The sequence below is a fragment of the Triturus cristatus genome, chromosome 4_2 (assembly GCF_964204655.1).
Source record: "Triturus cristatus chromosome 4_2, aTriCri1.1, whole genome shotgun sequence".
In the NCBI taxonomy this organism is placed as follows: Eukaryota; Metazoa; Chordata; class Amphibia; order Caudata; family Salamandridae; genus Triturus; species Triturus cristatus.
In genome coordinates, this window is record NC_140586.1 from 802,253,219 (window position 1) to 802,266,984 (window position 13,766).

Here is a 13,766-nt window from a genome sequence, read left to right on the forward strand (position 1 = left end):
AGTGAGTTCCAGCCTGGATGAGACTCAAACAGGGGAGCTGGTGGGGTTTGTGAGTGAGGCAGTTGCGTTAGGCCCGTCTGGAGCTTAAGACACCAGGCCTCCCTGCTCTCCTGTGCTTTGCTGCGCTAAATGAAAGGCACACACAGCGAATATCACTGAAAATGTCCCTGTGGCGGCAAACTGCACCCGCACAATGGTATCCAATTTCGCTGGTTTGAACACACACAAGCTGTCGGATCTACAGGTTAGAGAGACCACCTTTCTGCAGCACTGCATCGGAGTGTATGTACCTGAAGAATAGGGGACTCAAGTTGGGAATGGTCACAGGATCGAATCCGAGTAGGAGGACTGACAACTTTTAGCCACCCAAAAGAAAGAAAATAAATAGCCAGTGCTGTCAAGTTATCGCTTGTCAGGTGAAGGAGCCTGTCCAGTCCTGGTTGTATTCTTTGCATTCTTGCAAATTTACCTTTAGTTAATTAGAAACCTGCAAATCCCTGGGTGCATAATTTTTTAAAAAAATAGTAAAAATGGCAAGCTACCCAAGCCGGGCATGCGGTAACTTGAGCTCTCGCTGTTGAATACCATCAACTTAGATAATTATAGCACCTGTTAATTGGTCTCCTGGAGGGAGATTAATTTGTAATGAATGCTCAGTAAACAGTCATTTATTCAAACGTTTGTAGGGATGTGAAGGGAGGCGCTGTTATACACTACGCGAGGGAGGATGTGATGTAGTGGCTTCTCAGCTAGATATGAAATCTGCCTACGCGCTTTCTAATCACAGCTACTCAAATCAGCCGCACCGTGTGATCCCCGGCAGTTCATTGCATCTCATGTGCTTGGGGTCCTTTACTAACTAGCGTGTTTAGAAATACACAGGAAAATCTTCGGTCTGCACCAAACCGGTTTATTCGTGACAACCAGAGTACCCACACCTTCTCGGGCTATGAACCACCCGCACATCCATGCTCAATAAATCAATCAATCAATCATGACATTTTTAAAGCGCGCTACATACCCGTGAGGGTCTCAAGGTGCTGGGGGAAGGGTGGGGCTGCTACTGTTCGAAGAGCCAGGTCTTGAGAAGTCTTCTGAAGGCAATCAGGTCCTGCGTCTGTCGTAGGTCGGTGGGGAGAGTGTTCCAGGTCTTGGCGGCAAGGTGGGAGAAGGATCTGCTGCCGGCGGTGGATTTCCGGATGCGCGGGACTGTGGCGAGGGCGAGGTTGGCAGAGCGGAGGCTGCGGGTGGGAGTGTAGAAGTTGAGTCAGTCGTTGAGGTATTCTGGTCCGGCGTTGTGTAGGGCTTTGTGCGCGTGGATGAGGAGTTTGAAGGTGATCCTCTTATTGACGGGAAGCCAGTGCAGGTCTCTCAGGTGGGGTGTGATGTGGCTGCGTCGGGGGGATGTCGAGGATCAGTCGTGCTGAGGCGTTCTGGATGCGTTGCAGCCGTCTCACAAGCTTGGTTGTTGTTCCTGCGTAGAGGGTGTTCCCGTAGTCCAGTCTGCTGGTGACGAGGGCCTGGGTGACAGTTCTTCTCGTGTCCGAGGGGATCCATTTGTAGATCCTGCGGAGCATTCGGAGGGTGTTGAAGCAGGATGCGGAGACCGCGTTGACTTGCTTGGCCATGGAGAGGGAGGAGTCGAGGATGACCCCCAGATTGCGTGCGTGGTCGCTGGGTTCTGGGGCTGTTCCCAGCGATGTTGGCCACCAGGAGTCATCCCAGGCTGAGGGGGTGCGGCCGAGGATGAGAACCTCCGTCTTGTCAGAGTTCAGCTTCAGTCTGCTGTGCTTCATCCATTCTGCGACGTCCTTCATTCCTTTGTGTAGGTTGGCTTTGGCGGTGTGGGGGTCTTCGGTGAGGGATATGATCAGCTGGGTGTGGTCGGTGTAGGAGATGATGTTGAGGCAGTGTTGTCGTGCGACGTGGGCGAGTGGTGCCATGTAGATATTGAACAGCGTCAGGCTGAGGGAAGATCCCTGAGGGACGCCGCAGATGATTTCGGTGGTCTTGGAGTGGAAGGGTGGGAGGGTGGGAGGCGGACGCTCTGGGTTCTGCCGGAGAGGAAAGATGTGGTCCATGCCAGGGCCTTCTCTCGGATACCGGCGTCATGGAGGCGTGCTGTTTGGGTGCGGTGGCAGACCGTGTCGAAGGCTGCTGACAGGTCCAAGAGGATGAGAGCGGCTGTTTCTCCTTTGTCCAGGAGGATTCGGATGTCGTCGGTGGCGGCGATGAGGGCCGTCTCGGTGCTGTGGTTGCTGCGGAAGCCGGACTGGGATGGGTCCAGGATGTCGTTGTCTTCAAGGTAGCGGGTGAGATGTTTGTTGACGATCTTCTCAATAACTTTCGCCGGGAAGGGGAGCAGGGAGATGGGTCGGAAGTTCTTGAAGTCCTTGGGGTCCGCCTTGGGTTTCTTCAGTAGGGCGTTGATCTCGGCGTGCTTCCAGCTCTCCGGGAAGGTTGCTGTCTCGAGGGAGATGTTGATAGTCTTCTGGAGGTGGGGTGCGATGGCTGTGCAGGCTTTGTTGAAGACGTGGTGGGGGCATGGGTCAGATGGGGATCGGGAATGGATGGAGTTCATGGTCTTGATGGTGTCTTCGTCATGGACGTTGGACCAGGTGGTCAGCCGGCTGGTGCGGGTGGTGTTCTCAGCGGTGACGGTTTCGACGACGGGTGCGGGGGTGGCGGTGTTGAGGCTGTCGGTGATCTTGCGGTGAAAGAAGGTGGCCAGGGAGTCGCACAAGTCTTGTGAGGGTGGGATGTCGTTGGTGTTGGAGCTGGGGTTGGAGAGTTCTTTCACGATGTTGAAGAGCTCTTTGCTGTTGTGTGCGTTGCTGTCTAGGCGGTCCTTGAAGGCGGTCTTCTTGGCGGTTCTGAGGAGTTGGTGGTGTCTGCGGATGGCGTTCTTGTGGGCTGAGTGGCTGTCTGGTCGTGGAGCCAGTTCTTCTCCAGTTTCTGGCAGTTGCGCTTGGAGGTCCGGAGGTCTTCGGTGAGCCAAGCGGCCTTCTTGCTGGAGTGGTTAGTGGTGGAGGTCTTGAGTGGGGTGAGGGTGTTGGCGCAGTCGATGATCCATTGTCTGAAGTTGGTGGCGGCGGTGTCGGGGGGGGGGGGTCGGTGGGATCTGCGGGAAGTCCCAGGGCGAGGGTGGCGGTCAGTTGGTCCTCGGTGACCTTGCCCCAGCGCCGGCGTGGCATCTGTTGGGTGCGGTGGGTTTCCTGAAGGTGAAGTGGACGCATCTGTGATCTGTCCAGTGGGGTTCAGTGGTGTGGTCAAAGGAGACGTGGAGGATGTAGTCCGTGGAGGCGATGGCGTGGGTGCTGATTAAGTCGGCGATGGTATCGCAGAACTGTGGTCGGGGTCCGGGCGGTCTGAAGACGAGTGTTCCTCTGAGGGTGGTGTTGGGGTCGGTGTGGATCTGGAAGTGCATGTGCTCGGCAGTGGTGAGGGTGTCTTCCGTGTTGGTTGATACTCGGAGGGTGTCCTTGTGGATGATGGCGATTCCCCCTCCTACTCTGTTGATGCGGTCTCTGCGGGAGATTTTGTAGCCCTCTGGGATGGCAGTGGCGATGTCTGGTGCCGAGGTGGTGTCCAGCCAGGTCTCCGTCAGGGAGGGCGACGTCAGGGGTGGTTGAGTCCAGGAGGTCCCAGAGTTCGACGGCGTGCCTGCGGGCGGAGCGGGTGTTGAGGAGGATGCATCAGAGGTGGTTGGGTTCTCTGGTTGGTGGTTTGTCGGGCCGGATGCTGGTGTAGTTGCAGTTCCGGCAGGTGAAGGGTCCTTGGGTGCGCTTTGGGGTGGCATGGTAGCAGGCGTGATGTCGTCCAGGGTTGAGTGCGTGGAGGCTGATGGAGTCGTAGTGCAGTCTGGTGGTGTGGTGGCTTCGGGATCCAGGGGTTCTGGCGCTGGGCGCGGTCCAGGCGCGGACGGGCGCAGACGGGCTTGCCTTTGGCGCGCCCGCCGAGCGCGGCCGCCATAAGAAGGGGAGGTGGGAGGGAGGAGCAGCCTGGAGGGAGCCAATGGGGCGGGGCCGCAGGGACGCAGCGGCAGTAACGGGCGGGAAAAACCAGCCTAAGGCAAGGCAGCGGAAAAATGGCAAAAACAGGGCAAATGAGGTCACAAGCGAAACGGTCACAGTGCAAAAGGGGGCACAGAAGCAACGGGTCACACGGAGAAAAGGGGGCGCAGAACGGTCACAGTGCAAAAGGGGGCACAGAAGCAACGGGTCACACGGAGAGAAGGGGGCACAGAAGCAGAATGGTCACAGTGCAAAAGGGGGCACAGAGCAACGGGTCACAAGGAGAAAAGGGGGCACAACGAGCAGTGGCAACAACAAACCTGATGCGATGAGGCGCAGGTGGAGGCCTGCGGGAGGAGGCGGGCCTCGAACCCACAAACGAGTAGCAGCGAGCGGAGCAGGAGCACAGGCGCAGTCTGGTGGAGCTGCGCGGCATGGGGAGCGACCTGCCTAATGCGCCCCCATGTCCCTTGTGGGCCAACATGATAACATGTTTCAAATAACTTTTTAAAGCCTCTACGGACGCTCCAGGACAGAGCCTACCCTTGCTGGGATACTGCCTGCATCGCTAGGCGAAACCTAAAAACAAACATGACCAGTGCTGGCACGAAGAAAGAAAAAAAAAACGAGGAGCAATAAACCTGCCGAGGATCGTGGAGGTGCCCCAGTAACAAATACAGACAAGTACACTACAGTTTTAAGGCCCTCAGGCTTTTTACGCAAGAGCATCGCTCCACAGGGCGTTACCATGAAGCGCGCACACCCTTTCACTGCCGCATACTGAGGCGTTCTGCTTACTTACACTTGCAACACTGGAGGTCTGCACGGAAATACGCAACTGTTACTTTAAGCACCTGGGAAGAGGAGACACAGATTTAAATTGATGCATATATCCGACAACAAAGGAAAGGAAGCCAAACTGTCAACATAACCTGTTACTAAGCAGCGTAGGGAATATTACATATTTATTTAGCGGAGGCAGCACATGTCTGCGCGTTATCCCGCTGCACGTGGCAGCTGCAGTTCCTTTCGAGATGTCCAGATTCAACACCAGATAATAGAGGTCACTGGACAGGGAGCGCTTCTGGTGCCATCTTACTCATGATGCTCTTCTCCTGTCTGTTAAGCTTCGGCACAGACAGTTGATGTGCACATCTCCTGTCTGTTAAGCTTCGGCACAGACAGTTGATGTGCACGCGTACGGCTTGCAGGGTTATTACAACTCCTGCTCGCACCATACGCGTGCACATCTCCTGTCCAGGCCTTGCCGTACGCGTGCACAGGTCCTGTCCCCCATCGAGAGCAAGTCGACAATAGTTTTCGCATAGCGAGCAGCACTTTGCGAGACCTAAAAAAGGACTTGTAAGATTTTTGCTTCTGGAGTAGAATCGGGGCTTGTTCCGGCTCGGAAGGCCATTTGCTAACACAAGTAGCGATGTTGAGGCAGCAGGTATAGAGACTATTCTTGGGTATATTACATGTTTTGTAAAGTGTTCTACTGCTGGCTGACTGGGAACTGAAGCAGAACAAACCTCGACAAGCATGCAGGTGTGTGCTCACAAAGAGTTAGACTCATGAGCTGAGTAATCTGATCAGTCTCAGGCACCTACAACCAAAAGCAAAAGCTTTGGGAAGGGGTCAAATGGTATGGCATGCATAGAATATTTTAAACAGACTCGCAAATGAGCACAAGCATCATCCCCTTCTGTGTTCATGATGGACCTATGGACATTTTTTAGTGAGACGTGCACTCTCTGCTAGGCCATAAGCCCATGCATAAAATGAGATGGGTAAAAGGACCCCATATGAACAAACAAGCATTTGCAATGCAATAGGTCTCGCATTTACGCGAGTTTGAGCTATTAACATTGCAAATAACAATGCCTTTTATTTTTGTTTTTAAAACATAAATAAAAGGCGGTGTCATTTACAATGCCAATAGCTTAAACTTGCGTAATTGCGAGACCTATTGCATTGCAAATGCTTGTTTTATTTGTTTCTCGGCCTCTGACTGCCCTTTCGCACCTCCTGCCAGTGAGGCCAAGGAGGGGAGGGGGCTGCAGTACCACGCAGACTGACGGACATCTTGCCTGGAGACGGGAAATCTGCACAATAACAGAAGACCCGGTGGAAATGTGTGTGTCGGGGGGGTGGGGAGAGGTGAGGGTCTCCCGGGGAGGGCTGGAGTGACACTTTAGGGATGAAAACACTTGAAGAGAAGATGTGAACTTTGTCACTTGGGCCCTTAAAGACAAGATCTGCTGCGCAGATAGCAGTCACTGCTGCCAGGCGCCAGGAAGACCCATCTCCCCTCCCCGCAGCGCTTTAGCAGGGCCGAGGTGACGAGGAGAGCAGGAGTGCAGCACCTGACCCCCGAGTGTTGCAAAATATTTAAGATGCTATTGCCAAGGTGTAGACAATTCAGAAAGTAACTCACGCTCATCTTTACCAAAAATATTTGCGTATTCAGTATTTAAAAAATACAAACTGTCTTATCATAACTCGATCAACGGTTTATTAGTGATGACCCGGTTCGAATACTGCTAAGTACTTTGGCATTCATGTTTTGAACATTGGGATACATGAGGAAATACAACAAACGTAACTATTTTATGTTAGCTGCTGTATGAACATCTGTTGCTGTATTTTACTTTATAGGTGAATAAATACATTTAAGAGGTCGCCTTTTTGTAGAGTATAATACACACCATAAAAGATATCCGATTAATTCATGCGTTTATCAACACCCGCTTTTAACCTCCCCCATACTTTCCCGTAATCTGGCAGGCCTTCCAAGCGCTGCTCGAAGCTGTAAAAGAGCCCCTTACAGATCGGATCATATTTGCATGGGAGATGTTGCCCGGCGGGTGTGCTCCCCGCACAGTGACACCTAAACCCGTGAAGAACTCTGCACTACATAAGCGCTCTTCACCAAACCGCCTTAAAGACAACCTTAGGCGCTTTTTCCGACTCGTCAACATATGGATACAAGTGAACGTCTTATTTTCCCATTAAGTCCAAAATCAGTATTGCTAGAAAGAGGTAGAAACAGCTGAAGCATGATTTGAAGCCAGTATGATTTTAGCAAGAGCTTTTACAGTGTCCCTTTAGACTCACAACACTCCGCATGCAACTATTTCAAGTGGTGCTTAAGAGTCCCGGGGCACGCCCTCCTTCCTTTCCAGGCACACGGGCCAGAAGCCAACATTTTCTTCAAAATGTTCAGAAAGAATTACGAGGTTATAAAAGCGGATTCTAACGGAACATCCTGCATTCTGGTAGCTTGCCTAACATGACGATCTAGTTGAAATAAATTTGCGTTTATTGATTCGAGAGACTTTAAACTCAGACCATTTTAACAACCTTTCCCCCACACACCAGTTGTGCACCAACTCAAAGCCACTGTACACAAACTTCCGACTAGACAGTAATCGGGCAGTCGTTCGATTTTATAACCCAGAAAAGATGCCGATCAACAGGCTAGGTTCCTACAACGTCAACAGCGCCCTCAGAGATGGAAATTAGATCAGAAGCGCGCGCCAGGCTGTGCGCCTCGGAGGATGGCCGAGCAGGGCTGGCTCCACGGAAGCCATTACTTTTCAGGGGACGCTCACGCGCTGCGCACGCGGCCACCATGTAGAAAGTGTGCGCAATCCCGCTGGCCTCATCACGGAGACGAGAAAAACAAATGTCACCAAAAAGGGCAGACACCGCAAACATCAGCTCTGCTGTCGACTGGGTTACATTAGAACAAGCGGCCGTGAAAGTGATCGCGATCAAACATCAAAGCGGCCGTGCGGCCACGAAAGTGAAAGCAAATGGTGTGCAGGCTGCCAAATGGTGCGCGCGCCCGGCGCACATGCACTGTATTTGGAGGCCTGAAAGCACTCGTTTGCACTTCCAGATCCCCCATTTACAAAAGCTCTCACGAGAGCAGCGCTAAAGCACTGACTCAGGCGAGACCTAAAAATAAATAGTGCCATAAATAACAGCAGACAACAAACCGTCAGGCTGTAGCTGTTAGCATCTGCTCTTATATATTCCCCTCAGTAACACCTGAAGATCCTAGTGACTAAATATAGGGAGTAACACATTTAAATTCAAATAAGCAAAATGGCAATCGCGGTTTTAGATATCAAAAAAGATTTTATAAAGATAATAATTCCTGGCTTTCCTCCTACATACTTCTCCTAAAAGCAACCTGGATGATCAGACTCCTGTGTAACCCTTTAATGTAGGTCATTAGACTAATCATAATTTAACTCTCAAGAGGAATTTCTGGATTTTTCATTACGGGTTAATCTACAAAGCAACCCAAAATCACACTGGCAATCACAGGGTACTTATGTGACGTGCAAGGAAGCCCAAAGCAGATCTGGTACAGCGGTTGCCATTTGCCCTTAAAGGATGATGGCAGAGTGAGACAATTCTAAGTATATGGGGAACAAAGCTCCGTTTCTAGCACAGGGAGGTCCTAGGAAGAACAAGATACAAGGAAAGCGTTAAGGAAAGGTTTGTATCACACAACCTCAAGAATACAATGTGCTAAAATAGGGAAAGAAAACATCAATGTGCTATAAGAAGCAAAGGGGAGTTAATTAAATGCTCAACCCGAAAGGAGCATAAAAAAACATAAGTTGGTACACGAGTTTCCATGTGCATTAAATAATGAGACTTACATCGCTTGTAGACACGTGGGAGAATTAAAAGGCTGGGTAAACTTTGTGAGCAGTGACATATTTAGTGTCCTATACACATTTAATAGTACAAATTACAAATACTTTTTAAGGACGTGTTATTAGAGTCTAGAAGCTACATGCAAACAACTACCTTACTAAGAAATGTACGCCAAAGCCAGCTACACTGGAAAGAGCCATCATGTTGAAGTGACTCGCTACAGAATTTAGGGTATGCTAAGGCAGGATATTCCAGTACAACAACAATTAAAAGACCCGGCTACCTGTCCTTAGTTACTTGGTCTGTGCTACAACCAACCAGTTAGGTTCAGGTAAATATTGGTTGATTTTAGCAAGCACATTTTTTTCACCTGGACACATGGACCCTTTTTTTGCAAACTCATGCAAGTGCATGGTAAAACGTCTTTAAATATGTTACAACCATAGGAATCCATTGAGGCTCCAATAAGTTTATTTATTATTTTTTGAGGGATGATATAAAGAACTACATGACAAAGAGGCCATATAAGAAAGATACTTACTACACGTAACCAAACGTGCTTCTGCATTCTGCACACACAACGGCTATTTAAAGCAGATCAGCAAAGAGGTGCAGGATTATCCTGTATGTATAGGACAAATGGGCTCTCAGCAACACTTCCTCACAGACATCTTATTTATAAACCACAGTAAAAGAAAATGTAGAAAGATATTAAATTAAAACTCACATCATCAGGGTGCCAGTCATCATCATCGGAAGAACTTCCCTGCTTCCTCTTTGCCAGCTGGCTGGGCGCAAGACTCCTTCTCTGAATCAAAAGAAAGTCATCACAATTGAACTTGTTAGGTGTCTAATGAAATTAGGCTGAGCCTGTAACGAGTGAAAGCCAGATAGCTTTGTGTTCAAGACAGAAATTGTGCAAGTTGTTAATGAGGTTTGGCATGGAAATTGACCATAAAGGACTTCGTAGACAAGAGGCAACCACTCTTATTAGTAGAAACCTATAGACAATGTGGCTAACTTTCTTTAATTTAACAAAGCTAAGGATTATATCGGCAGGGCTCGAAAAATCCACTTGACTGCTCGCATTAGCGAGCCAGAATTAAGTAGTGCGAGCTATTTTTAGGTCCTACTCGCCCTTTCAGGTGAGTAGGAAGACAAACTGACTTTTGACCTCTGTCCCTGAAAGCAGCGGAAGTGTGAGAAGATAGCAAGATTTAAAGGCATCTTTATTGCTCACAAAGTGAATGAGCAATAAAAATGCCTTTAAATCTCGTTAACTTGTCACATTTTCTCTGCTTTCAGAGACTGAGGTCAAGTGCATTTCAATTAGGTAGAGTACTTTTTTTTAAGGTTACTAGACCTGCAGGTCTAGTAAAAATTAAATTAATTTTCGAGCCCTGTCGGGGATAGAAATGTTTTTCACATGGACCGTCAGTGTTGTTTTACGGCAATATCTCAAGTTACTCAGTTTTGGGTTAAATCTTAAGATAAAAGAAAGTAAAACTGCGTCCACGGTGGTAAAACGTTGTAGGTAGGAAACAAACAAATAATTAAATGCTAAAATGTTTTCTCCTTACACCCTGCTGTGCTGCAAGACAGAAACACCAAAAAGGGCTGTTTAACATAGCTGTTATTAAAATTAAGGCTAGCCTTTCAATTAAAAAAAATGTCATTGCAGTAGGGTGTGGTCTCTTCTGCTACTAGATTGCTTAATGATTTAATTAATTAGAAAGTGATATTATAATAATCATGATCACCCACCCGAACTGTCAACCACCGAATACCTTGCTTCTCACTACAAAACTAAAATGACAACTTCTTGACACCATCAACAAATCAGGAAGTTCCCCCTCCAGATCACCGTTCAACACAGACCTTAACAATGAGAGGCAACAACTCAGAGTGACGACAGAATAGAAGCCTCCTTTCTAGCTCAGTTATTACTTCTCCACACAGAACGCCTAAAGTATAAAAGATACATCTACAGAGAAAAATCTGCCTTCTTCAGATCCCAACTAGACCACTCCAGAAACCGTCCCAAAGACTTCTTCAAGATCATCAAAAACAAAACCTCCTCCATTCCTCAACATCCTACAGATGCCTCCACCAAACGATGTGAAGAGTTAGCTAAATTCTTTGCGGACAAGATAAACATTGGACCTCCTCCCTTCTCCTGCCACCAAATGCCCTGCCTCCATCGTTGGCCGCCACATACGCCCTCACCAAATTATGTTGATCTCTACAATGCCAACACCTCACAAAACCAGAGCCACAGCACTAACCACCTCCATCCATACAAAGAATGCAAACTGGTCCAAATTTGAAACCATATCTGAAAAGGAAGTCAAGGGCATACTATCATCTATAAAGTTGACCTCACACCTCTCTGACCCTCTCCCCTACTCCACTGCCACACTGTCAAACCTGTACTGAGACAGCTGCCAGAATCCGACTGGAATCCAGGTCAGGTGGTCCCGATTTGGCAGTGCTTTGCTACGGCTCATATGTGAGCCTTAGCAAGGCATTGCCTTGGGACCGCCTAAATGCATTCCTACATGCCATGGACTGTAAAGTCCATGCCATGCAGGAAATGAGGGTGCATGCAGACACAGGGGCCCTGCATGCATCCCCTGGCCCGGAGGCAACAGGGTGTCCTGTTGGGTCCCCTTAGTTTCTTCACCGCCATACTTATCATGGCGGGCTCTGTGCCATGAAAACTGTGGTGGTGAGGAAACTCGTAATATGCTTGGCAGTGGCACAGCGGCACCACCAGTATATTGTGGGTCTCAGACCATTGCAAGACCACCAGGGATCACATATCCCTGGCGGTAGCAGCGGACCCATGGCGGTCCGACCACCTAACTCGGAATAAGATTACGCCACCACCGTGGGTTTGGCAGTCCATCGAACTGCCAAACTCATAATTAGGCACTCAGACATATCATCGCGTCAACCAGGACGAATATCATCAACTCCTCCTTATCCAGAGGCTCCTGCCAGCCTCCCTCAAACTTGGCCAAGTCACCTACATTTTCAAGAAGCTTGACGCCGATCCAAATGACATCAATAACTACAGACCAATCACCGACCTCCCTCTGCTTGCTTAAACCATCGAAAAAATGTGTACTCTCTCCATTAAACAATCCCATTGAGAAATTCAACTTACACAACACATTCCAATCTGGATTTAGGAAAGGCTGCAGAACAGAGACTGCAATCCTGAAAATCACTGATGACCTACACAGCTCCCTTGACGAGAGGGATTCCTTTTTTTCTCATCCTGCTGGAAATATCAGCAGCCTTTGACACTGTCAACCACAACACTCTTTTCAACACCCTCGCACAACAGGCAGGCAACAGCGAGAACGTCCTACAATGCTTCTCAACATTCCTGAATGAAAGATCCAACCTAATCAAGATAAAACAACTCTACATCAATAGTAACATCTGCTAACCGATGGGTCACCCAAGGATCAACCCTATCCCCTACACTCTTCAACCTCTACTTGGAACCTCTTGCACTGATCCTGAAACAAGCTAGAATTGCTTCCAATCGCTACACATAGGACACCCAAATCAATTTCAAAATCATCTCACTCAAAGCCATCCAACATCACAACACCATATCCCTGATACACACATGGCTTTTTTTTAAAAAAAAACTAAAATTAAACCCCCCAAAAAACAAACTCCTCTCCCAGCCTAAAAACAATCCCTACTCCATTTACCATTGGCTCAACAGTCTAGGGGCCAGATGTACAACCATTTGATTTTGTGCCTCACAATTTTTGCGACATCTTGCGAGTCGCATATGGCCAGGTGCAAAATCAAATGTACAACAGTGAGTTTAACACGGTTTGCGATTCCCAATGGGGTCCCAAATTGCAAGGCTCATTAATATTAATGAGCCTCTCGCAATTTGCGAGCCCATAGGGAAAGACAGGCCCTCCCAGGGATGGTGGCCTGCTGGGATCAGCAGACCACCGTGTCTGGGACTGCTTTTAAATAAAGCAGTTTTTTTTCCTAATACAGCCCGTTTTCCTTAAAGGAAAACGGGATGCATTTAAAAACAAAAAATGAAAAGTTTTCGTTTCATTTTTTAAGGGCAGGCAGTGGTCCCCGAGACCACTGCCTGCCCTTAAAAAATAATTTTGCATGCATTTGCAAAGGGGAAGGGATCCCCTGGGGATCCCTCCCCATTTGCAAATGCATTACTACCTACTTAAAGTAGGTGGTAATTGTGAGTGTTTTGCAACCGCAATTGTGGTCGCAAAACATTAGTACATGGGTTTGAGGCTCGCTATATGGAAGGGAACGCCCCTTCCAAATAGCGAGTCTCTAAACACTTTTTTGCGAGTCGCAATTCATTTGCTACTCGCAAAATTGTGCTGGTACATGGCCATGACAACTTTAGCATGTGCAAACGGGTCACCAACCCGTTTGCGCATGCTAACATTGTTTGTACATCTGGCCCTAACTGCACTAAACTGTAAACTATCTACAGCTATCTTGGGATTACTCTCGACCAAAGCCTGAATATGAAAGAACATATCAATGCTTCTGTAAAAAGTGCTTTCTACACTTTCTAAACAACAACAAAAAATTAAAACATTTATCCCCTCTGTAGGCCGAAGGGCTGTAATCCAATACCTCGTCCTATCCGAGCTGGACTACGGTAACGCAACGATTACTGGCACTCCAATAACCCGCACTCCAATAACCCATCTTCTGCAAATTAAAGTCAACACTCAACGCAGTGACTAGACTGATCTCTGGAGAGAGACGATGCGATCACATCACTCCCACTCTACAGAAACATAAGTGGTTACCTAGTGAAGCGAGGAGTTTATTCAAAACAGCCAGCATAATACACAAGCTCTCTACTCTGGAAATCCTAACTACCTCGCTAACAAACTCACAAAGCAGGCCAAAAAAGACGTGAACTAAGCTCCAACACCCTTCTCCTCATCCCTCCCAAAGTCGAGAAAACCTATGTAACCAGCCACTCCCCAAAGGTTGGCCTCTACACTCACCCCACATCCATTCATCACAGGTGCCACCCGTCAGGTGACC

At 48.5% G+C, this 13,766-nt stretch overlaps 1 protein-coding gene across 1 annotated transcript in view; it reads right to left on the reverse strand.

Moving 5' to 3' along the window:
* The window catches only part of RAD54L (RAD54 like), a 186,171-nt gene that overhangs the window by 157,424 nt on the left and 14,981 nt on the right, over window positions 1-13,766 (reverse strand). The window contains exon 2 of the mRNA XM_085602752.1: window positions 9,418-9,498. Coding sequence (XP_085458878.1) covers window positions 9,418-9,498 — 81 coding nt within the window. The remainder of the gene's footprint in view (window positions 1-9,417; window positions 9,499-13,766) is intronic.